Source organism: Giraffa tippelskirchi, chromosome 1, assembly GCF_054371585.1.
Source record: "Giraffa tippelskirchi isolate mGirTip1 chromosome 1, T2T-mGirTip1v1.2.pri, whole genome shotgun sequence".
NCBI lineage: Eukaryota > Metazoa > Chordata > Mammalia > Artiodactyla > Giraffidae > Giraffa > Giraffa tippelskirchi.
Window position 1 is genome coordinate 67,070,916 of NC_137275.1, and position 22,520 is coordinate 67,093,435.

At 36.1% G+C, this 22,520-nt stretch overlaps 1 protein-coding gene across 2 annotated transcripts in view; it reads left to right on the forward strand.

The window, feature by feature from the left end:
• Positions 1 to 11,205, forward strand: part of DHX15 (DEAH-box helicase 15) — a 52,585-nt gene extending 41,380 nt beyond the window's left edge. For both annotated transcript variants that reach the window (XM_081544808.1, XM_081544890.1), the window contains exons 7-14: positions 246 to 332; positions 1,319 to 1,468; positions 1,863 to 1,971; positions 2,481 to 2,672; positions 5,602 to 5,724; positions 7,146 to 7,336; positions 9,288 to 9,457; positions 10,638 to 11,205. In XM_081544808.1, the coding sequence (XP_081400934.1) occupies positions 246 to 332; positions 1,319 to 1,468; positions 1,863 to 1,971; positions 2,481 to 2,672; positions 5,602 to 5,724; positions 7,146 to 7,336; positions 9,288 to 9,457; positions 10,638 to 10,755 (1,140 nt within the window). In that variant the 3' untranslated portion in view covers positions 10,756 to 11,205. The remainder of the gene's footprint in view (positions 1 to 245; positions 333 to 1,318; positions 1,469 to 1,862; positions 1,972 to 2,480; positions 2,673 to 5,601; positions 5,725 to 7,145; positions 7,337 to 9,287; positions 9,458 to 10,637) is intronic.
• Positions 11,206 to 22,520: the final 11,315 nt, after the last annotated feature.

A 22,520-nucleotide genomic window follows, 5' to 3' on the forward strand; every position in this document is an offset into this window, starting at 1 on the left:
TTAAAACCTAATGTAGTCAAGTAATAACCTGAAGATTTTTTGTTGAAAAAGGAAGGTGCTATGATGAACTAAATGGAACTTTGAATTCTTAAATATTAATTTGTCTTTATATAGCATTGGTTATTAAAGATTAAACCTAATTCCTGTTTATTTACTGGTTTGTAATTGATTGTTTAGTATAAGTTAATGACTAATCTTATTATTTGGCTTGTAGTTTAAGTTAAATACTGTTTATATCTTAACAGGTTGTTGTGTCAACTAACATTGCAGAGACATCTTTGACAATAGATGGTGTGGTGTTTGTAATTGATCCTGGATTTGCTAAACAAAAGGTACATATTTTAGTACTATAGCACTTTATAAATTAGTGTTCATTTAATAGTACTTATTGCTTACTTGTTTCATGCCTGAAGTTTACTTTTTAGAATTATTTTCCAGTTTGTGTTTCATTTTCAGAAGTCTGTGATTTGAGCCTTTGGTTCTAGCTGGCTTTCACATACTAAGCCCATGTTTATAATCCTATTTTTTTTTTCTTTCTTTTCATTGGTTTCTTTGTTTCTGTATGGTGATCGTGAGTTTTATATGTGAGTGTATATTCATGTAAGGAGTGGTAAAAAGTACAGGATTATCATCCCTGCCTATTAGTCACTCAGTCAGCTAAATTAGTTTCTATTATATGCCAGACATAGTACTTGAAAAAAAAAAAGTATTATGTTAACCTCTAGTTCAGCAGTACTGAGTACCCAAGCACCATAGCCAAATTAAGGGATTAAGGGATTACTCAGTTAATAAATAAAACTGTTTTCTTACCTAAGATCTTTGATTGCATTTGATTATGTTTTATAATTGGGAGAATTTGTTGTATATAGTATTCACGTTTTTGATGGAAAACAATTCTTTAAATTGGCAGCATATAACTGACTCCTTCTGGGCTGAGTTCAAAATATTTTTCCTGATGTCCACACGGGACATTGGGTGTTGAAATTGACAAGTTTTGTTTTTCAGGCAAAAACCTTCAGCACTATCCACCATATAAAAGTAAGGTAAAACTGAAAGTATTTTAAATTAGGAAGAGTAGAGTTATCTCTGTATTAAGTGACTTTTCATGTTAGCTTGAGTCTCTCAGAATGCTGGAGTCAGAATACCGGAAAGAAAGTTAAGGAATGATGAATTTTGTTTGTGTCCCAGCATGATTTATGCTAGTCATCAATACTATTTTGTTTATTTTGGGGTTAACTTTGAGCTTTGGATACTTTTGTTAGATCACAGTTTTGTGTTTAACTGGAGGACGAATTGTAATGTTATTACATTCCAATAGGTGTATAATCCTCGAATCAGAGTTGAGTCCCTTTTAGTGACAGCCATTAGTAAAGCTTCAGCTCAGCAAAGGGCTGGTCGAGCAGGACGAACCAGACCTGGAAAGTGCTTCCGACTTTATACAGAGAAAGCTTACAAAACAGAAATGCAGGTAAGGGTTTTACTGTGTCCTTACTCTATTTTTGGAAGGTTAAGTTAAACTTGTTACCAGAAGAAAATTACTTCACTTACTTTATCTTGTCTTTTGGCACTATAAGCTGTTTAGGTTTTCCCTGAGATTATGGTGTAGTCTACCAATACAACCCTTTGTTACAGTTCTAAGTCGAAGTGGGCACCAGTGGTAACCTTTCGAACCCTATAAAGATAGTTTACAGGAAGTATCTGATTCCTTTTTAGTCCAACAAATACTTTTCTCCTGTCTAAGTCAGTCCTTTAGAAGAAATGCCAAAGTAAATAGCTAAGGAGGAGAACAGATATTTTTTTTTTTTCTGGAGCAAGAAGATTATGGGATATTTAACAAAACAAATGTTTTTGTATTTTTCTAGGATAATACCTATCCTGAGATTTTGCGTTCTAATTTAGGATCAGTTGTGTTACAATTGAAGAAACTTGGAATTGATGATTTGGTGCATTTTGATTTTATGGATCCACCAGGTATAAAGTCTCAAAGCATGTTTTATCAAACTTTTTAACCAAAATTGACTGTCCTATTCCTTACATATATTAAATACATTTTACCTTTCCCTTACAATACATCAAGAGAAATTTTGTGTGTTGGCATTAAAACTAAAAGAGTGGAAAAATAGCAAATTCTCTTTTTTTTTCCTTATCTTTCAGGGTAACTGAATTATTTGGGAGTTACTGGCAGGGCATGAAAATGTGAAAAATTTTCTTTTTTTTTGAGGCAGAATAATTTGATAAACATTGTTGAGTTAACAGTTAATGTACTTAAGAAGGTGACATTTAACTACTGTATAGGCAAGTTTTGCAGTTTTATATGATTCATAGTTTGCTAGATCTCTGTAATTGAATTTGATGGCAGTTTGAGTTTTACATTTGGTCCACTGTAGAATGAAAAATGAGATTGCTTCTAATAGTTTGTGCTTTGTCACGGTTTTGCTTATTAAGGCAGCTTGTCTTAATAGATTGCCTTTTCCTCCTAGCTCCTGAAACTCTGATGAGAGCCCTAGAACTTTTGAATTATCTGGCTGCTTTAAATGATGATGGAGATCTGACTGAATTGGGATCCATGATGGCTGAGTTTCCTCTAGATCCACAGCTCGCTAAAATGGTTATTGCAAGTTGTGACTACAACTGTTCTAATGAGGTCCTATCTATTACTGCTATGTTGTCAGGTAATAGAGGGAAAGGAACTAAAAAAAGCCCAGCTCTTCAAAGTTTGGGTGGACTTCACTTTTGGGTTTGTTTTTTAATATTTAGTATGATAGTGAATTTTGTAGACGTTGTTAAGGGACTCATTTTGTTTGCTAAATATCTTGAAAAATAGCTTCATGATAATATAGTATTTAGAAAAGTAAAGCATTGTGCACAAAATGTAGTAAAAAACACTGGCTCAGATTAAAATATCAATAAGAAAAGACTAGGTCCAGGACTTCTGGTGGTCCAGTAGTTAAGAATATGTGCTTCCACTGCAGGGGGGTGTGGGTTCCATCCCACAAGCCTCGCATTATAGCCAAAAAAATTAAAAAGAATAAGTCTGAAGATACTATAACTGAGTTCTTTGGTAGGTCCATCAGTTTTGCAGTTCATTGCTGAAAGCTCAGGAAGAACTTTGTTCTAGTAGCTGGCACTATTTAGGTGAGCCTGAGACAAACCAAGCTATCATTTAAAGAGTAAGCTTTTTCTTCATGTATAAATTGTATTGCAGTGGCAGTCTAATAGTTATTTGAAACTTAGTATCAAATAAATAGAAGTAGTAATGTATAATTTTAGGTTTAAAATCTAATCTGATGGTAATTCTTTTACAGTGGCAGGAAAACACTTGATAAAAGAAATATGTTTAATAGGTAAAATTGCTTAATTTTAAAAATCGGAACATTGAGCTGAACGAAATACTACTGTTTTTTATTAATAGGTGTAACACTTAATTCACAGATAGTAACTTGGAATTTAGATTTTCCAAAACAGAGAAATATTATTAACATAGAAATGTACACTGATTCTTAACAGCTAAAAATAGAAAGCGTATTAAGTTTTTACTGACTGTCAAAGTACTCTATAATACTAATTTCAGTACTGGGGAAAATTGACTTCCAGTCATAGAGTGGTTTATTGGTCTTATTTATAATTAAATACTTCAAATAATTCAAACTCTTACATGAAATTAAAGGAAGAAATTTTTGAAATTTCTAAATATAAAATTTTTGGCTTAGTTTAGATGTATATTTTAATGATGTGAATTTTTAATTTAAGAACTAGCGAAAATGTTTTTTTTTTTTGCAGTTATTGATTGATCAGACTCAGAGCAGATGGGCAGGGCAGTACTGAATCATTTTAATGAAATTGTAGTTTCTTGCGGAGGTGGTGGTAGGTTGTTGTCTGCCTTTTCTTATATATGTGATTTTTGTTAGATTCTCCTGGTTGTAGTTAACCCAACATTTTAGCTTTAGAGAATGTGGGGTAAGAGTTAACAGATTGTGTATTTGTTACCTACCTAGTTTTTATTTTTCTAGGTTCTCTTTTTATGGGGCATATTACAGAGTTAGCATTGTTCAAGTTTAGAAAACTAGCTAGTCCTTTAAAAAATTGGTAATTATGATGCAGAGCATGGGGATAACTAGTTGTCTTTTAGCACATCAAGAGAGTGAACATTTATGTGCATTAGTTATTAAGCAAGGCATTTGTGGGGGGAAATGTTAAAGGGTTAAGAAGAAGTCACGCAACTAAAACAGTTTGCTTAGTTTGTAATGCTTTGTTTACCATTTAAGGAGTTTCTGGAGTTTGGGGGTCCTGCTACAAATAGTAAAAAATCAGAGGCCTTATTGAGTGCTTCTTAAACCCAATTATTTAACTCTGGTAGCTAGTTTACATTCGTTCACAGCTATGAGAGATTTCTGTATTTATATCTGTTACCTTGCTTCAGTTACATTAAGCAAGACTTAATATTTACTGTGATCATGTGTCATTGTTTCTATTTGGCTTCTTTGGAATCATTTTAAAGGGGAAACTGTATGGATGGCAAAGAGTTTGATACTGTATTTGATCTTGTTGATTATTCCTATTATCTTCTATCTGAACTGATGATTTATAATTTTTTTTTATTGACAAGGTTTTAAGAGCTTTAAAAATGTGTTGACAAAGTCCCAAGCTGTTAAGTTTTTTTATTTTCATACTGCTTTTATAACTATGGAATTGCTAAAGTGAATTAAGGAAAGTTGTATTTCAAAAAATGTAGAACACACTTTGTAACAACTTCAAGTTTTATGTGATTTAATATTGAGGCTCTAAACAAATATTGTAGTTCATTTTGATGACCCTGACATAATGACTGTTTCAGACTAATTGTCAACGTTTAAAATACTGGATTCTGCTTTTATATGAGGACTTCGAGTCAAATAACAATTTTTAAAAAGAACTTGGGACTTTATTTGCTAATCTTTTTCTTAAAATGCTGGAAAACTAGGCTGAATATTCCTAGCCTTTTTGAATTTTCTTAATTCAAAGGCGGTTTAACCTTCCACCACTACTGCTATCATCAAAACCCAAGATTTCATGATATTTTTTATGTTACATATGCTTCTGCTCACCAGTGCTAATAGTGATACCCACCAGTTGGTAATAGCCACAGCACTAGGGAAGAATTACGATAGAAATGTGGCAGTAGACTGGTTGGAAAGTTGTTTTTAGTCCTGCAGTGGGGAATTCAGCGGATTGAATGGATGACCTTTTGAAAAATTGTGTTTAGCTAAAAGGCTATTGACACCATAATTCTGGTTATTGGTAGAGCTATCGGCACTGGTTTCTTCAATAAGTTGAGCTTTTAGTATCTTGATGGCCTTCAGAATAGCTGTTTTTGATGCCTACTTTTAGATTTAGTTAAAAATAATCAGGTACTCTGTAGCTTTGAAACCCTCTTGTCTTACAGATGTGGTTAGGTGTTGATGTACCAAATCAAGGTAGTAAACAGTCCAAGATGCAGTTGGAGGCCATCCTGCCCTGCCCTATGCTCTGTGAACTGACCTAGCTAGGCCTTGTTCCTCTGTCTGTGAATGCGTGACTCATCGATATGGGCGTTTGTGTTGGGCCCATACCAACCTTGTTTAGTCCCACAGTGTTTTGTTCGTCCCACGGAGGCCAAGAAAGCTGCAGATGAGGCCAAGATGAGATTTGCCCACATAGATGGAGATCATCTGACACTGCTGAATGTCTACCATGCTTTTAAACAAAGTAAGTCTAAATTAGATTGAAGGCACTCTTTTGTCTAGACGTCACTTGCAGCATATAGAGTATTTCTTCATCTCACTTTCATTTATTATCTGTGACAACTTTACATTAGAAACCCAGAGGTACTTGAGAAAAAACTCCTGACTAGCATTTAAAATAAAAATTGCCCGTCTTTTCCAAAGTTGTTTATTTTTATAATCAGGAGGAAAGCACTAGAAAGCTGGAAAATACAGAGCAGTAAAAATGAAATGCTAGTACAAAATTTACCACAAAAATACAGATTTTGATGTTTTTTTTTTAAACTTTGCCTTTTGTGTGAATAGTTTTGTATTACTTACAGAATTATTACTAATATTTTTCCTAATAAATAGCTTTTATGTGAAAGTAAACTAACGAAATAGGAAAATAGGCTACAAATGTGAATGACCAGGCTGTAAATGGTTCATAAACTCGAGTGGGGGGCTATTCAGCATTACTTGCAGTTCAATAAATGTGCATTATTATTTGAGAGGTACCATTTCCTCACCTATAAAATTGGCAAAGGCTAAAGAAAAATAGTCTTTAGCTGTGTAGGAGTGTGTCTAGTGCAGTGCAGCAGTCTTAACACCAGAGGTGGGAATAGAAATACATGTTATCTTTATGAAAAGCAGTAGATTTGATGTTACCAAGAACCTCAACAAATTCATACCCTTTGACCTATAGAAAATCTGTGAAATTTTCTTTTAGTATTCTTTGGACAGAGATACAATTCAAGTTTTTTATCTCACAGTTATTTGATAGTAAAGAAAAATGAAAAATACCTAAATGCCCACCAGTAGAAAGATGGTTCAGTGTGATGCTATCGCTACATGATGAAATATTCTTCTAGCTTTATATCGTATTTTCAGAGAATATTTAGCAACATGAAAAAACATTTTCCAGTTATTTGAACACAAGGAAACAGTGATAATGAGGAAAGCACTATTTATAAAAATTAAATGAGAGGAAAATGTGACAATAGTCTCTTGAGGTTCATTTTTATAACTTTTAAGTTGCATTTGAGAGTCTTAATCTAAGCCTGTTTTTCTTTGAAAATGAGAAAGACCTGGCATTTTTCCAAATTCTCTCAATCCACCCCTGCTAAGACTATCGACCGAAAACAGCCAGGTAGATTTTCATGGGTAAAATAACTTAAAAATAGTTTTTCCAAAATTATTGTTTTGTCATTCAGTAGCCAAAAACCTTAGTGCTGGTTTTAATTTTGAGCTTGACTCCAGATTTTTAGTAAAGTTGATTAAGACTATGATTAATTTATAAAAATGATGTGGTTTAGTTCCCTTTTTGGTTTAGCTTGCTATTTATACTGATTTTATTTTTTAATTAGATAATGCACCTATTTGGGTGATTCATGTCCCCTCTTATTTTCCCTCTTTCCAACTTTGTAGATCATGAGTCGGTTCAGTGGTGTTATGACAACTTCATTAACTACAGGTCCCTGATGTCAGCAGATAATGTACGCCAGCAGCTATCAAGAATTATGGACAGATTTAATTTGCCTCGTCGAAGTACTGACTTTACAAGCAGGGACTATTATATTAATATAAGAAAAGCTTTGGTTACTGGGTATTTTATGCAGGTATGTGGACAGTACAGGATACGTAATTAAATGCTTACTTAATATTTGTTTTCTATAAGCAGTGCTTGGAATCCACTTAAACACAAAATTCAGTTAAAGAATGCCTATAAATAATCTTTAATTTTATGTCCAGATTGTTGAATGAACTAATATACTGAGAAGTTTTTACATGTCTTAAGTTGACCAAATGGCCTAGTTAGGGATCCAGTTATGTAGAAATCAATTTTACAAGCACTTTTTTAATAATGGAGTCTTTTTATACCAAATAGATACATTGACTATTTTCAGGTGAGTTTTATTAGTTATTTCTTCAATGCAAATTTTGACTTTGGATAAATGTATCAAAGAGTTTCTTTGAATCTTGATCTTAATTGGAGATGTATAATTGCACTGGACTGCTGAAAGGAAGCAGTTTTCTGGATGGATCCAGAAGTACAATTCACTTTCCTCTCTTTGTGGAAACTAATCACCCTAAAATTCAAATAAGCAACTGTTACATGCACAATCCTGTAGAGTGATCTTTGGTATTTATAATAAGACACTTGGGTGCTGGGAAAGTCAGATATGGATTAACGCTTTAAGATGAAAAATAATTTTTAAATATTTCTTTTGGTTTTAAGTGTTTTGTATTGGAGGCTGAATTTAAAACTTGTCAGGTAATTCTTATAGTTTAAGGGACATGAAACCAATTACGTTTTTCAAAATGAAAGTGTTTCTGGTGAAAAAATGAAAACACATCAGTCCCTTATTGGAGATGAGATTGATTTTATTATCTTTTAAATATCCCACTTGTTCTTTGATTCTCTCCTTTGGCTATGTATAATAAGTAAGATGTGGCCTGCCTTAAGGCCAAGTGAGCCAAATACATTGAGTGGCCATTAAGTGCATGGAGGCAGAATGAAAGGAGATCGGTGCCTTGTCTGTGTGTGAGATCAGAATAACAGAACGTTTATTGTGGCATCTTGTTCTGAAGTTTCAGTGCTTATCAGAGTTAGGATTTTCACTCCTAAATCTACTACTCAAGCATTATGGATTTCTGATTCTCTCTTAAAACTAAAATATATGAGAAATGGGACTTACATTGTAGTGCCTGGCACCTAGTAGGTGCTTAGTAAATATTTATTGAGTGAAATTGAGTTTATTTTCTATTATATGTTAATGATTATGAATTGCTCATTTCTATTTTTCATATATGTTCTTTGTTACTAGAGTTCTAGAATTGGAAAGGGCGTGTTGTCATCTGCTTTGATATTTGTTAATTAACTATTAGATGATATTGATCCAATTGTTATATTTGATTATAGATAGAAATACAGACCAAGAAACACATGCATCTTCTCTCTCCTCTCCCCACCCCCCACCCCCCAATTCCTTTTCTTATTAAAGCTCTCTTTGTGGGTTACTTTTGCTCTATTTTTCTATCTTCCATCTTTTAGTAATTGTTCATCTACTACATAGTTCCCACCTGGTATTAAAGAACCTACTCTAGATAGTCTTAGGCAGAAAGACCAAATATATTAGGCTTTGTGGGCTCATTAGGTCCCTTATTGAAAACGTTCAACTCTGCCTCCCCTTGTTGTGCAAAAGCAACTTGAGACAAAGGGGCATGCTGTGTTCCAAAAAACTTTACTTACCATTTTGAATTTCATGTGATTTCTACTCCAGTATCACCAAGTGTTTCTCTTTTTGATATTTTTCCCCAGTTATTTAAAGGTGTATAAACGATTCTTGGCTAAGAAGCCTTAAAGATGTAGGCAGTGAGTTGGATTTAGCCTGCTGTAGTTTGCTGCTTGCTGCTTTTATTGGGCAGTGGTAAATAAGTCTAGCCATCAGATTAAAAGCAATAGGTGAGGCTTGCCTTTCCCTGATTATATAGGTAGCTTTACATCACTTTTGTTTTATAACTAGCACGTCAGAAGCATTGTATTAATTTACTGCATTTTGGTTTCAGGTGGCACATTTAGAACGAACAGGGCATTACTTAACTGTGAAAGATAACCAGGTGGTTCAGTTGCATCCCTCTACTGTTCTTGACCACAAGCCTGAATGGGTGCTTTATAATGAGTTTGTTCTTACAACAAAGAATTACATCCGGACGTGTACAGATATCAAGCCCGAATGGTAAGCTCAATGTCTTTCATTCTAAAAGTTTTCTTTACCATTTTGCTCAGAATGGAATCTGAAAAGAGTCTTCTCTTGTTCTTCCTTTCACTCTGGGGAACTCGGGTGTTCCCCAGTTAGGGTGTATACTCATGTGTATAGACTGGGGGCACAAAATGGTGTGATTATCTCTTAAGAATAATTGCTTTGTGAAGAGGATGGTAGAATTGTTAGTATACACATGGGCAATTTGGGGACAAATAACCGTTATACTAGACTAACATGAAGAGTATCTTTGAAGCCATTCTCTTGCTGTTGTGATTAACTTGGTCTCCAGGTTCCAGTAGTCAGTCAGTCTTTGTGTTTCAGCTCTCAATTATTGTTTGTTTATATGTTGGTGCTTTTAAGAGCAAAGCAAGCATTAAAAACTGCACCTCTTTTTATACCATTGCATATTTGATTCACAAAATGTGATCAGAACCGACTGACTTTAAGCAAAACTACCCACCCACTTCAGTCCTCCTTTGTGACTTTTTTTTCAGGGACCAGAATCTATTCTGTAACTTAAGATAGAAAATGTCAGCCAAGAATGGTGGGACTGAAAGCACTTACCTTAGTTGATGTCACTTGCTATATATTTTGAGGCTTCTTTCCTACACTGATGTAGTGACTTTTGACACTTAAATTGTGTAGGACATTACCATTTTATCTTCACTGCTTTGTTGAGAAAAAAATTGTATGGCTAAATGTTTAAAAAGATTCAGTCAGGTGTATTCTTTGGGGTATAGAGTTACATTTATGGTTATTAAAACTTAGAAAATGAAAAGATCCAGTCATTTGAATATCAGGGAACTTATTGTAACTTTAGAGAGGTAGATCAAAATAGTGTTCAGAGTGAAGAAACTTACAACCTTATGTTAATGTCTATGTAAAAGAAAGTATTTTTTTTACAAGAATTTATCTTGAGTGGTTTTTTGTTTTGTTTTTTAAGTTTATGAAAAGTCCACCATCAGAAAATCTGCAGCTTACTAAGAAGTGCACATTTCAAAAAGTGGTGTTTATAAGGATTAGGCATTTGTAATTTTAACATTGGCTTGGATTTATAGGTTTGCATTTATCAGTGTATTAATGAGTAATGCCAGTCCTATCAGCAGCTCCAGTACTTTGTTAATTTGGTGATTTTTCCCCTCCTTCTGGACAGGTTGGTGAAAATTGCCCCTCAATATTATGACATGAGCAATTTCCCACAGTGTGAAGCAAAGAGACAGTTGGACCGCATCATTGCCAAACTGCAATCCAAGGAATATTCACAGTACTGAAATTCAATGCTTAGAACTGAAGTTATTCAGAGGACAGCTTTAAAAGATGAACGAACTGAAAAGTTCAAGTTGTGCTCTTCATGTTGGTTCAATAATGGCCTTTATTTGAAAGCTTTTTAATTTTTCTTTACAGTAAATATTCCATTCTGATTTCATAAATTAAACATTTATGCCTCCCTTTTGTGTTGACACTGTAGCTCATACTGGAAAAGTCGATCAATGTTTTGCAGTTTATTGAAAGTAGTTCTATATATAACAATGTTATAAGCATTTCTTTAGAAATGGTTGAAAATGCTTCTAAAATGTGATTATCGACCATGGTATGCATGATCGTTGTAATTGTTGACATTCCTTTTAGAAGTTGTGAAATGTTACAACTTGTGCTTATGTAGACACAATCTTCTGTCTCGGTACAGAGGCACTGACTTCAATAAAGTCTATTTATACTAATTTCGGCCACAGCACTTTAATATTTTTGTTCTAGTCTCTCTTAAGTATGGCTTCTCCCAAGTGTGGGGCTTTTTTTTGTTGGTTCCTTAAATTGTAAGTGTACTATGATTCCATATTCAGCATCTTTCCACAGGGGCTGCTCTTGGACGTAGTCATTAAAGTGGTATGTTTTAAAGAACATACCGTAGCACTTTGTTAGGTTAGTTAGGATCTGATCTAATGGGATAAAGTATGTAGTTTTTAACTCAGAATTGGATCCCCAAAGACAGAATGATAGTTTTCATCATAAAGTTCATTCTATAAGACTGATTATTTATTTTCTTACCAAATTTTTAGCAGATCTTTCTGTTTTACTTAGACATTCTGTGCACTCTAGTCACTGAAACAGATGTTTGTGTTAAATAGACAATAGGAAGTGATATTGTAGATCTTGGTCAGTTTACTGAATTCTTAATATTGTATGTTTTGTGCAGTGTACAAAGTCATTAGTATAGTGTGTTAAAATGTGAATTTCCTTCCCTGTGACAGGTGTAGACGTGTTAAAAATATTTTATCTACAAATGACCCATCAGAGGGTAGGTGTGACCCATCTTTAGGGTCAGCTGTATTCTTCAGGGTGAGTCCTATCAAAGGGTCCCTAGTAAATCAGTTCCTTATATTAAAGCATGCATACTGTACTCATTAATGCCTGAACTCACCTCTTCTACCTTTCCCACTCATTAAAAATATTAAATGTTAAAGTAAATTATAGGTGTACATAGTTGGAATTTAAACACTAATTTGAGGCATATATCTAGTATGGTTTAAGGGAATTAATTGGGAAAGTTAAGAGTTTTTCACACTCCTGGGATGCTTTTATTAAGTGCCTAGTTTTGTTCCTATGGAGTAATTTATGTGCTAAAATAATATTTTAGGTTTCATTTAAATTGGTTACAAATTTATCCTGGGTTTAACTGTTGGCAATATCATATGCCTATGTTGTCTGTTAATCAAATTACACCACAGTATACAGTTGGTAAATCAGTTGCACATCTTTATAATCTATCCGATTTTATAATAAATAGGTTTCTAGTGTATGTATTGTTTAACCTTGTACTTTTTGAAATCTGGAGTTTGACCATTATGTTTTCTTACAGAGACAAGTTATAGAGCAATGTGTAGAACAGTGTTGGTTGTTTATTTGGCGGTTTCTAGGAATGGCCAGTATTCTTTGTTATCTTCTAAGTGGTGAATATGTGTTGGTAGTGGCTATGGAATCATCAGAGCAAACAGTTTTTATTCTCTATTATCATGCCTACCAAAATATTAAAATTCCCCCCATAATATTCAGAAAAATCTGTTTGGATGATTTCTTGGAGAGATCTCCTGATCTCTCAAAATAGTAAAATAGAACTATCTTTTTGTTGTGAATATAGTTCTTAGTATCTGTGAGGGGTTGCTTCTAGGGCCCCTTGTGGATACCAAAATCCGTGGTTGCTCAAGGCCCCTGTATTGAATGGCGTGATGCAGTTGGCCCTCTGTTAACCTAGGCCCCACATCCCTGGATTCAACCAACAGTGGATACAGATCCCCTAGATACAGTGCAGACTGTGTAGCATAAGGAAGGAAGACCAGCAGCAAATAGAGCCTTTGCTTGTAAACGGTGAGGGAATTAAGACAACTTGGGTATAGGACAGGATAAAATAAACATATCCTGTAATCAATCCATTCAGCTAGAATCCCCCAAAATAAAAGCTGTAAGATTTAGTCCTAGGATTTTTAGGTTTGTAAGGTACCTGCAAACAATTGCACTTTTCTTCTCAATTTTAATAGCCATCCCTTCTGCTCAGATACTTTAGAGACACCATTACTTTAGAAGACATCTTAATAGTTCTGTTAGAAATGCTGAGCTGAATACTGTTTCTCTGTAACTAATTATTTTTAATTCTTCTAGAGTAAAGTTAAATAAGTCCAGCTGTTCTGGGTGATGCCATTTAGTTATCTGAGTTAACTGTCATCTTTATTATTTAGGCTGAATAGCCTGTTTCCCTTCAGCCTTCTTCTTTGAACAGCTTTGAACATTCCTGCTTAACTTCTGCTAGGTGTTTTCTGGATTATAGTCAATACTATGGTCTAAACTGGGCCGAGTGTAGTGGAACCTGTCTTTTCCAGGGGACCAGACATGCCATTGCTTCTGTTAATGCAACTTAAGATTGTTACCCTTTCATGCAACCATAACCTACTTCTAGCTTCCAAGAATCTCACTATAAATTTACGGTGTCTAGTTATTACATGATAGTTTCAGATGTGGCTCAGGGCTCACAGTGTTAATATTTGGAGACCTCACCCCTTGTTAAATGCATTATAGCCCATTAAATAACCTTTTAAAGTTAGAATTTTAAAAATTGCTTCTTAAATACTGCTATCAGTCATATGCTAAGTTTAACCCAAATCTGGGAGTTACTTGTATTTGGCAAGTTTCTTGCATTCTTTTAATGTGTGGGCCTATTTTATTCTTTTTGAAAAGATGCTGGGTTTTTTTTGTGTGTGTGTGTGTGGAGTCTTCATTTCTAATTACAAATAGACTGTAGTAAGTGGAACCAGATTGAGAATTCATGATAAAGATTAGAAAACTACATTTATAACTAATTTTTTTTTTTAACATTTCTCTGTAATAGACATTTTCGTGGTATTCCTTCAGAGAATTTCTATATTAATTGCTTAGCAATACTGATCATGTTCAGTATCATGTTTCATTTTATTAAGTACCAACTCTGGAAGGTGTTGTGTGAGTCTATAAAAATAGGTTGGTAATTCAGAGGTTGTCTTGAATTATGGTTTGGTTGAAGTTTTAAAAGTGTGTTCAAAGATCTATAATATAAAGCAAGGTACAATGAATATGGTAAAGATGAAAGAGCTAATAGGTATCAGAAAGGAAAGACAGTTTAAGGATTAGTTGAGTATTGAGGAAAGAGAGGTAAATAAGCAGCCCAGTAAGTTAAACGGTTAAGTGTGAGTCACTGGAAGTGGTGAAGGCCTGGGATAAATAAGCTCACATCCCTGGCTCTGTCTTGTGACAGTGCCTAATGGTATTTTGAACCAAGCTGAAAATTGAAATTTATATGCTAAATCTCCCTTTTCGAAGTTTTAGATCTTTTTTTTTTCTTCACTCAGAGCTGGATTCTAGGCAGCCATTCACAGCTTTGGGGTTAATAATCAAAATTTTGTGGCGGACATTTTGTTGTGTATCAAACAAATACTAGGATTTCAACAGGCACTGAGTATTTTGTAGACAGACAAATTTATATACAGTAGATTTTTTTAGGTGTAGTTTGATGAAGCTTAACAACTCTATACAGTTGTATAACCATCACCACAATCAATACTCAACATTTTGACCACTCCCGAAGTGTTCCCCCTGTCCCTTTGTTCACCAGTCCCCTTACTCAACTCCCCAGAGTTTTGCAAACCAACAGACTTTCTGTCCTTTTAGTCTATTAGCCTTTTCCAGAAGGCCATAAACTGGTTGCCGTTTTGGAGACTGGCAGGCTACAGTCCATGGGGTTGCAAAGAGTCATATACAACATTAACACTTTCTTTCATTGGGCATAATGCTCTTAAAGTTCATCCATGTTGTGTATATTAGTATATTCAGTAGTCCATTATGTATGTATCATATTTGTTTATGCATTCACCTGTTGTTGGAATGTTGGGTTATTTCCAACCTTTGTATTATGAGTAAAGCTATTTGCATATAGGTGTTTGTATAGCTATGTGTTTGTGTGCTGAGTTGCTTCAGTTGTGTCCAACTCTTCGCGACCCCATGAACTGTAGCCCACCAGGCTCTTCTCTCATGGAGATTCTCCAGACAAGAATACTGGAGTGGGTTGCCATGCCCTCCTTCAGGGGGTCTTCCCAACCCAGGGATCAAATCCTTGTCTCTTAGGTCTTCTGCATTGCGTTCTTTACCACTAGTGCCACCAGCGCAAGTTTTACCTAGGAAACATTGCTAGGTTGTATGGTAAGTGCATGGTTAATTTTATGAGAAACTGATAAGCAGTGTTTCGCAGTGCTCATGCTATTTTGCTATACTACCATCAGTGTGTGTTGCTCTGCATTCTTGTGTTTTGTAATTACCCATTTTTATTTTAAATTTTAGCCATTTAGGTGGGTATGTAATTACTCTGGTTTCCATTTGCATTCCACTAGCGACCAATCTTTAGAGAGGTTGAGTATCTTTCTACCTGCCTATTTGCCATTCATGGGTCTTCTCAGGTGGTGCAGTGGTAAAAATCCACCTGCCAGTGCAGGAGACGCAAATGCAATCCTTGGGTCGAGACTACCCCTGGAGTAAGAACGATAAATAGTATTCTTGCCTGGAAAGTTAGCATGGACAGAGGAGCATGGTGAGCTACAATCCGTGGGGTTGCAGGGAGTCAGATGGAACTGAGCACACACATGTTTGCCTTTCATATCTGGTGAAATGATTAGTTACATCATTAGTTCTTTTTATAACTAAATTCATTGTTGAGCTTGAGTTTTTTACATATTCTGGATCCAAGTTCTCGGTGAGGTATGTAATTTACACGTTTTCCAAGCCTGTTGACTTCTCTTATGTTCTTAAGTGTTTCTTTTGAAAATCAGCAGAACTTGTAAATATTGTCGAGCACACCCTCCCCCCCATTTAACCTCTTTTTCTTCTTTTCATGATTTGTGCTCTTGGCATTCAGGGCCAGTTTCAACCGTGTATTAAGGGAACAGCAAGTATTCCGTCTTGACTGGAACATAATGTCTGTTACTATAGTGAGGACAGATGAGTCTATGAATTTAGGTTGGGAGGGCTTTGAAAGCTAGGTTAAAAGTGGATTCAAGTTCACTATAGCGGATAGATTGGAAGTGGTGGGGGACACTGAAAACCACTTAGGAAATAATATTATAATCCAAGTAAGAAGATTGAACCCAGAGGAATAAGAGTGAAAGGGCACAAGATAAGGTAATGATAAAGCAAAGAAATCATTAAAGATAGCTGGTTAGGGACTTCCCTGACTGTGCTTCCACTCTGTTAAGACTGTGATCCCACTGCATGGGGGCTCCAGTTTGATCCCTTGTGGAACTAAGATCTCGAATACTGTGTGGTACACCCCTGTACCCCCCAAGAAAGCTGGTTTAGGGTACAAGTGAATGAAATGGCTCGGCATGCCAACTGTGAATCTAAGCTTCATTCAGGTCATTTTATTGAGATCCCAGTTGCCACCTAAAGAGAGAAATGGCAAAGATTACAAGTATAGAACATTTGATCAAGGAGTTGGGGAGTGAGAGACCAGGAAATAAAAACAGTTTGGATAGTGCAGTTACGGGTAGAAAAGAATTGCGAATCTACAAAGTTGTTGGATTAGTCAGTTTACATACATTTAAGTGAAAGACTGCAAACTGGTAGCCCAAAGAGCCAGGTTTCTGTCTGCTCGTCTGTTTTGTGTGACCTTTTAGTGTTTCAAGCCAGCTAGAGCCATTGTTCAGAAAGGTTTTTCAAAATATTCCGAAGTGAGGCAAGGACAGGCCCACCTGAGGTTTAGCCCGGCACTCAGTAATCTGCAGTGGGGTTGTGGCTGTTCCCTGTAGGAAGACTCATTTTCTGTCGTTTGCACGCCCCACCTGGCCTCTGTTAGTCATTGTTGAATGAGAGAGTTTTTGAATTAAGAATTATTTCCAAACCAAAGTGAATCATATTCCCTCCTACGTATTCACAGCAAACTGCTTTTCCCCATCATTTGGAGCCATTATGATGATTATCTTTCCCATTTCTCTCCTTGGAGTCTCGAGTATTTTAAGGCTGTTTTTCTCTGATGTGCTGTGAGTTCCTTAAGGTTGAGGGCCTTGCCACATGTCACTGTCCCTGCTACCTAACACTAGGCCTAGTATGCAGCAAGGTATCAGCAGATATTTTAAAAATCTAACTGCTGTGGCTTTCTCATGTTTGCAATGTTCCTTCCTCACTGGTGGTGGGGGGACTTCCTAGACTGCCTTCTCCTTTTTTAATCACCAGGCTAGAAATCCAGTTGTCCAAGGAATAAGGGCTGGGGAATATGGTGCAGTGAGCTGATTGGGTTTGAAGTAACTGGGTGTGACTTAACCTAAACTGTTCCCTCATTTATCAAGGGAGAACTGGTTATAATACTTCACCAAAGGGTTGGGTTGACTAAATGAAATGCCTTGCCTGTAAGGAGCCGCTTTTTCTATTCCATTGCTGTTAGTCTCAGTTCAATTCAGTCGCTCAGTAGTGTCTGACTCTTTGCGACCCCATGAACCGCAGCATGCCAGGCCTCCCTGTCCCTCACCAGCTCCTGGAGTTCACCCAGACCCATGTCCATCGAGTTGGTGATGCCATCCAACCATCTCATTCTCTGTCGTCCCCTTCTCCTGCCCTCAATCTTTCCCAGCATCAGGGTCTTTTCAAATGAGTCAGCTCTTCGCATCAGGTGGCCAAAGTATTGGAGTTTCAGCTTCAACATCAGTCTTTCCAATGAACACCCAGGACTGATCTCCTTTAGGATGGACTGGTTGGATCTCCTTGCAATCCAAGGGACTCTCAAGAGTCTTCTCCAACACCACAGTTCAAAAGCGTTAGTACAACTATAATTGGATATTTTGTGGGTCCTGAGTAAAGCTCCATTCTTTACTTGAACTCGAAATATTTATTATGACCATCTTCCAGAGGTCTGTCTTGCTTAATCCCTGACTCTTAGGATTCTTAAAATCACCTGGAAAGAGATTCCCTGTGTAAATATTGATACTACTGTGACTATAACAAGATGTAAGTAACATGAATGTTCTCTTCTTATATGCCAGAGGATGTTTGCAGGGAAGTAGCCTGAAAGAATGCATTGAATGTTTTGAAAGGAATAACAAACTTTTCGTGGACAATCCACATTATATTTAATAGCGCAGTGTCTGTGATAGTGTTTCAGATCCTGTGCTGTCATCTGCTGAAGACAGTATCTGATTACAAATAAATGACCAATGTATTTGTCTATAAGACAACTTGGGGATGTTGTGCACTCTCAACAAATGCAGTTGAAATGTCCAGGGAAAGGCCTTGTTTTGATCTTCCTTTTTTTAGTCTCTTGACAGGGTTTAGACACAGCCAGGCAAGGAGGAGACAGGTGTTTAGAGTTACAGAAGACTTTTTGAACTGTTAGGCAGAAACCAGTTTTTCTTCTGTAGCATTTCCCCCCAGTCCCATAAGGGAAGAGAGGAAAATAATATTTAAATGTTTAAGTAAGGAAATTAGTTTATTTTGTATTAAAATTAATACTCATAGCTTTTGTATATGTCTTATATTTAAAGAATCATCTTTTCAAAACTTAATTGTGAAAGAGAATACTGTGTCTTTCACCAAATTCCCCTTATTAGTAAATGCAAGTTCTATTACCATGTTCATGTGTGTTATTAAATTATGTCTGAGCAATATAGCTGAACAAAGACCTACAGTCTTTGCGACTGTGGACTGTAGCCTGCCAGCCTCCTCTGTCCATGGGATTATTGAGGCAAGAATGCTGGAGTGGGTTGCCATTTCCTTCTCCAGGGGATCTTCCTGATCCAGGGATTAAACCCAAGTCTCTTAGGCCTCCTGCATTGGCTGGCAGGTTCTCTACCACTAAGCGCCACCTGAGAAGCCTCATTCCAAGTTCTATCATCATGTTCATTTGTATTATTAAATTAAGTCAGAACAGTATGGCTGAACAAAGACCTCCTAGTAGTGGTCTAGAAGTTTCCCATGGCCATTGGGTTTCCCACAGATTGTCTTAAGTCTGCTAGATTTATTTTTGCAGTTAGTGTTTTAAGTTTAGTTTTGCTATTTATTTAAAAATAGAAAACTTAAAAACCAGATAAGTGACAGTTCCTCAATTTTCCCTGTCTCCTTTTTTACTTCCAAGTCCTTATGTAGTTTCTAAATGTGTCATTGCAATCTTTATTTATTTATTTTACTGTTCTGAACTAAGACTTTTGAGATAAGTCCTTCGTGATGAGGATATCCTGAATCCTAGTGCGGGGTTTGGGATAGGGGTTAAGAAATACAGTGACAGGCTATGAAATAGTGTTGTCATAACTTATCAGTGGCTAGTAAATAGGGTAGTTGCCTTCTGACACCATTTTGAGTGAAGGCAGCTTAATTGCATTGCCTCTGTTTAGATAAGCATTTAGAATCTACCGTCAAATGTGTGAATGCTGTGCTTAAAGTATTTCTATTATAAAAGATTTGATTTCTTAAGTGATTTTTCTAAGTTCCACTTTACATCAAAAGTTATTTGGACAGTGTCTTTCACTGTATGTGGAGAAACATCGCTTACAAATGTATGTAAATCTGGTGACTAAAAAATTGAAAATTTTGCAAATACATGATTGACGGTGATTTAAACTCATGTGTTACCTGTCCCCTCCCCCCCAAAGATTAAGAATCCTGTGAAAAAACAATTAAACCTTTTGATAAGAATTTGTAATTTTTTAGTTGTGTTATTTTTACTTGGAGGAAACTCCCTGTTGAATGAAGATTCTATTCTAGTTTCTAGGCAGATTACATTCATGCTTCCAGCCTCATTGCTTTCTGCAGCATAAACAATAAACACTTAAAACCACTAGGCATTTACCAGGGTACTCTCTATAGAGGCAGTCTTCAGCTATTTGAGCTAATTTTTGCATGCTTTGTCAATTCAGATTTTCTACTAAGTTGAAAATCCACTTTGGTTTGCAGTGGTGATGGGTTTTATCCTCTGATGATTCAACCTTTTCGATTTTTGAAAGAGAGGAGTTTTAACCTTAGCAGTCATGTAGCACTTGAAAATTCAAAACAAGAATTGGACTCTTGACTCTTAAAATGATACTGTGTGTTTTGTTTTTGTGGAATGGGAGGGCCAAATGGATAGTTACTTTCTGTTACAATTGTAACAGCTGTCAAAATCAGGAAAGGACCTCAAAAGTCATTGATTTCAAACCCTCATTTTCAAAGAAAATCAAGGCCCTGAAGTAACCAAGTTTGCTTCAAGGGTATTCAGTTTGTTATTTTCTTTTCTCATTCCAAGTGAGGGCTTCCCCCTCCATGCAACTACATACATGCTGGTTTTATTTTTATAATTCCTTTTGATTGTTTTGCCTTTCCCAAACAAAAACTGTTTTTAAAACTATGCCAGTGGCATTAAGAGAACTTGGATGACAGTTACTAAAACATTTTGTGTGTTTGTTATTTTAGTAATTTCATAATGGAGGTAGTAGTTTCAAACCTTTGCTAATTTCAGGCTGTGTTTTTCTAATTATTTGATTAGCATCTCATAGGGCTGTGGAATCTTGGTCCTTTATAACTAAAGATGGAGTTACTTCCTTTCCAACTTTCAGATAATGCGTATCTTTTTTTCTTTTTACTTAAGGAGAAATCTGTGGAACTCTGGAAGAAAAACACATTTCCAACATATTTTGATTTGCCCTACCATTTTTGAACACTGCTTTTTTATGTACCAAGTAGTATGCTAATTAAGCACTTAAACTAAATTTATCAATCATTCACCAAAGCCTAGCCAAGGAGAATAAGGTGCTGTGAGGTTATGTAACCTGCCCGAGATTTCAAACCTAATAAGTGAGAGCTAGGTTTTAAACCTTGAAAGGGGAGGTGAAGGATAGGGAGAGCAGGCCCCAATGTCTTGTTTCTACAGCATTGTTATTTCCCTTAACACCTTACCCTACCCCCAGCCAGTGCAAAATGGAGCTTCCTTGTCTTAGCTGTGCCACTTGAGACCTGCATTTTTGGAGGCCAGGGCTTTATGTGGAAATCACAGTTGTGTTCCACCCCTTAGTCCCATTTCTCCTGTCCTTGTCTTGCTAAATTTGCCAGATGTCAAAGCTACCCACTCTTGCAATCTTTACTTGAGTTGTCAGTCGCTTTGTTTCATCCCAGCCCCATCCTGGGGATTTCCCTTCTTTCCTCCTAAACTTGGTTATGCGTTGAAAAAGATGTTAGAGTACTTTTCTTCTGCATTCCCAGGTGTTCTGTTGCAGGAAGCTTTCCAGTTACCTGTCTCTAGAATTGCTTCATATATAGAAGTTGGCCACTCCCCTTTAGTCTTTAAATCAAGAGAGGATTAAGGTCATACCACTATGCTGTCAAATGAATTATCTGAACAGATGTAGAAAAGATATTTATTGATTTAATCAGATCAAGAAAAGTTTAGTGAGCATTCCCTGACATATTGACATACTTGGGCCAGCTGATGTTCTGTCCTTTAGAAAATCTCACTTGAATTCTATTGGCATAATTAAGTGGAGTTGAGAAACCATCTCTTATTTTCCTTTGCCCCAGAAGCCTGATACCCAGTGGTCAAGCTTTGAGACCAAAATACATTCTTGCCAGGATTAACTAAGAAACGTGGAAATTATTCTTAGCTTCCTACCTGATACATTTATCTTCAGGGTAGACAAGGTGGCTGAGATACTGAGCCAAGTGGCCAGACCCAGAGAGCCACCTGGTTCTGGAGATGGAGCTAAGCAATCCCTTCACAGAGGAGTTGTCTTGAGGAGACAGGGATTTTAGCCACTTCCTTGCTCAGGGTTCTTGTTACTTGACTATTGAGCCTTTGTTCATTCTTTCATCTTTTGGAGAGGGATAAAATGGAGTTTCATCTTTCACCCAGGGATCAGACTGAAGTCAAACTTTAAGGCAAAAATCATTATATAGTCCAAGTTAAATCCAAGTTACCCTGTTAGAAATGCACACCGAGGGACTTACCTGGTGGTCCAGCAGTTAAGATTTCATCCTTCAGTGTAGGATCAGGGAGCTAGGATCCCACATGCCTCCTGGCCAAAAAACCAAAACAAAACAGAAGCAATACTGTAACAAATTCAATAAGAGACTTAAAAAGAAATGCATGCTGGGCTATTTCAAGGAGAAATATTGACCAGTTTTTCCTACAATATTGAAAGATCACAGTTTTTAAGCTGAGAATTGATACGGTTGGCCTTCATTCAGGGACCATTTACAAAACAATATCAGAATAAAATGAGAATCTCATTATCAAAGACATACTTCAAGAGGCAAATACTTCTTGAGATGGGCAGACACCTCTTGAGGTGAGCAACACTTTCCATTTCATCTGTTCCAGGTACTTTGACTCAGAATAGTAGGCTGACTTGCCCAAACTGTTTATTCTGGGTTTTCTCTGTTTTTGTTGGTATTTACTGATGGCTTATCATTGAATTATCACGTTTAATTAATTAATTTTTACCTTAGATATTGTGAGAATTGAGTAATCATTGTGATGAAAGCTTTGTAAGATCCTTCTGATAGTCATTAT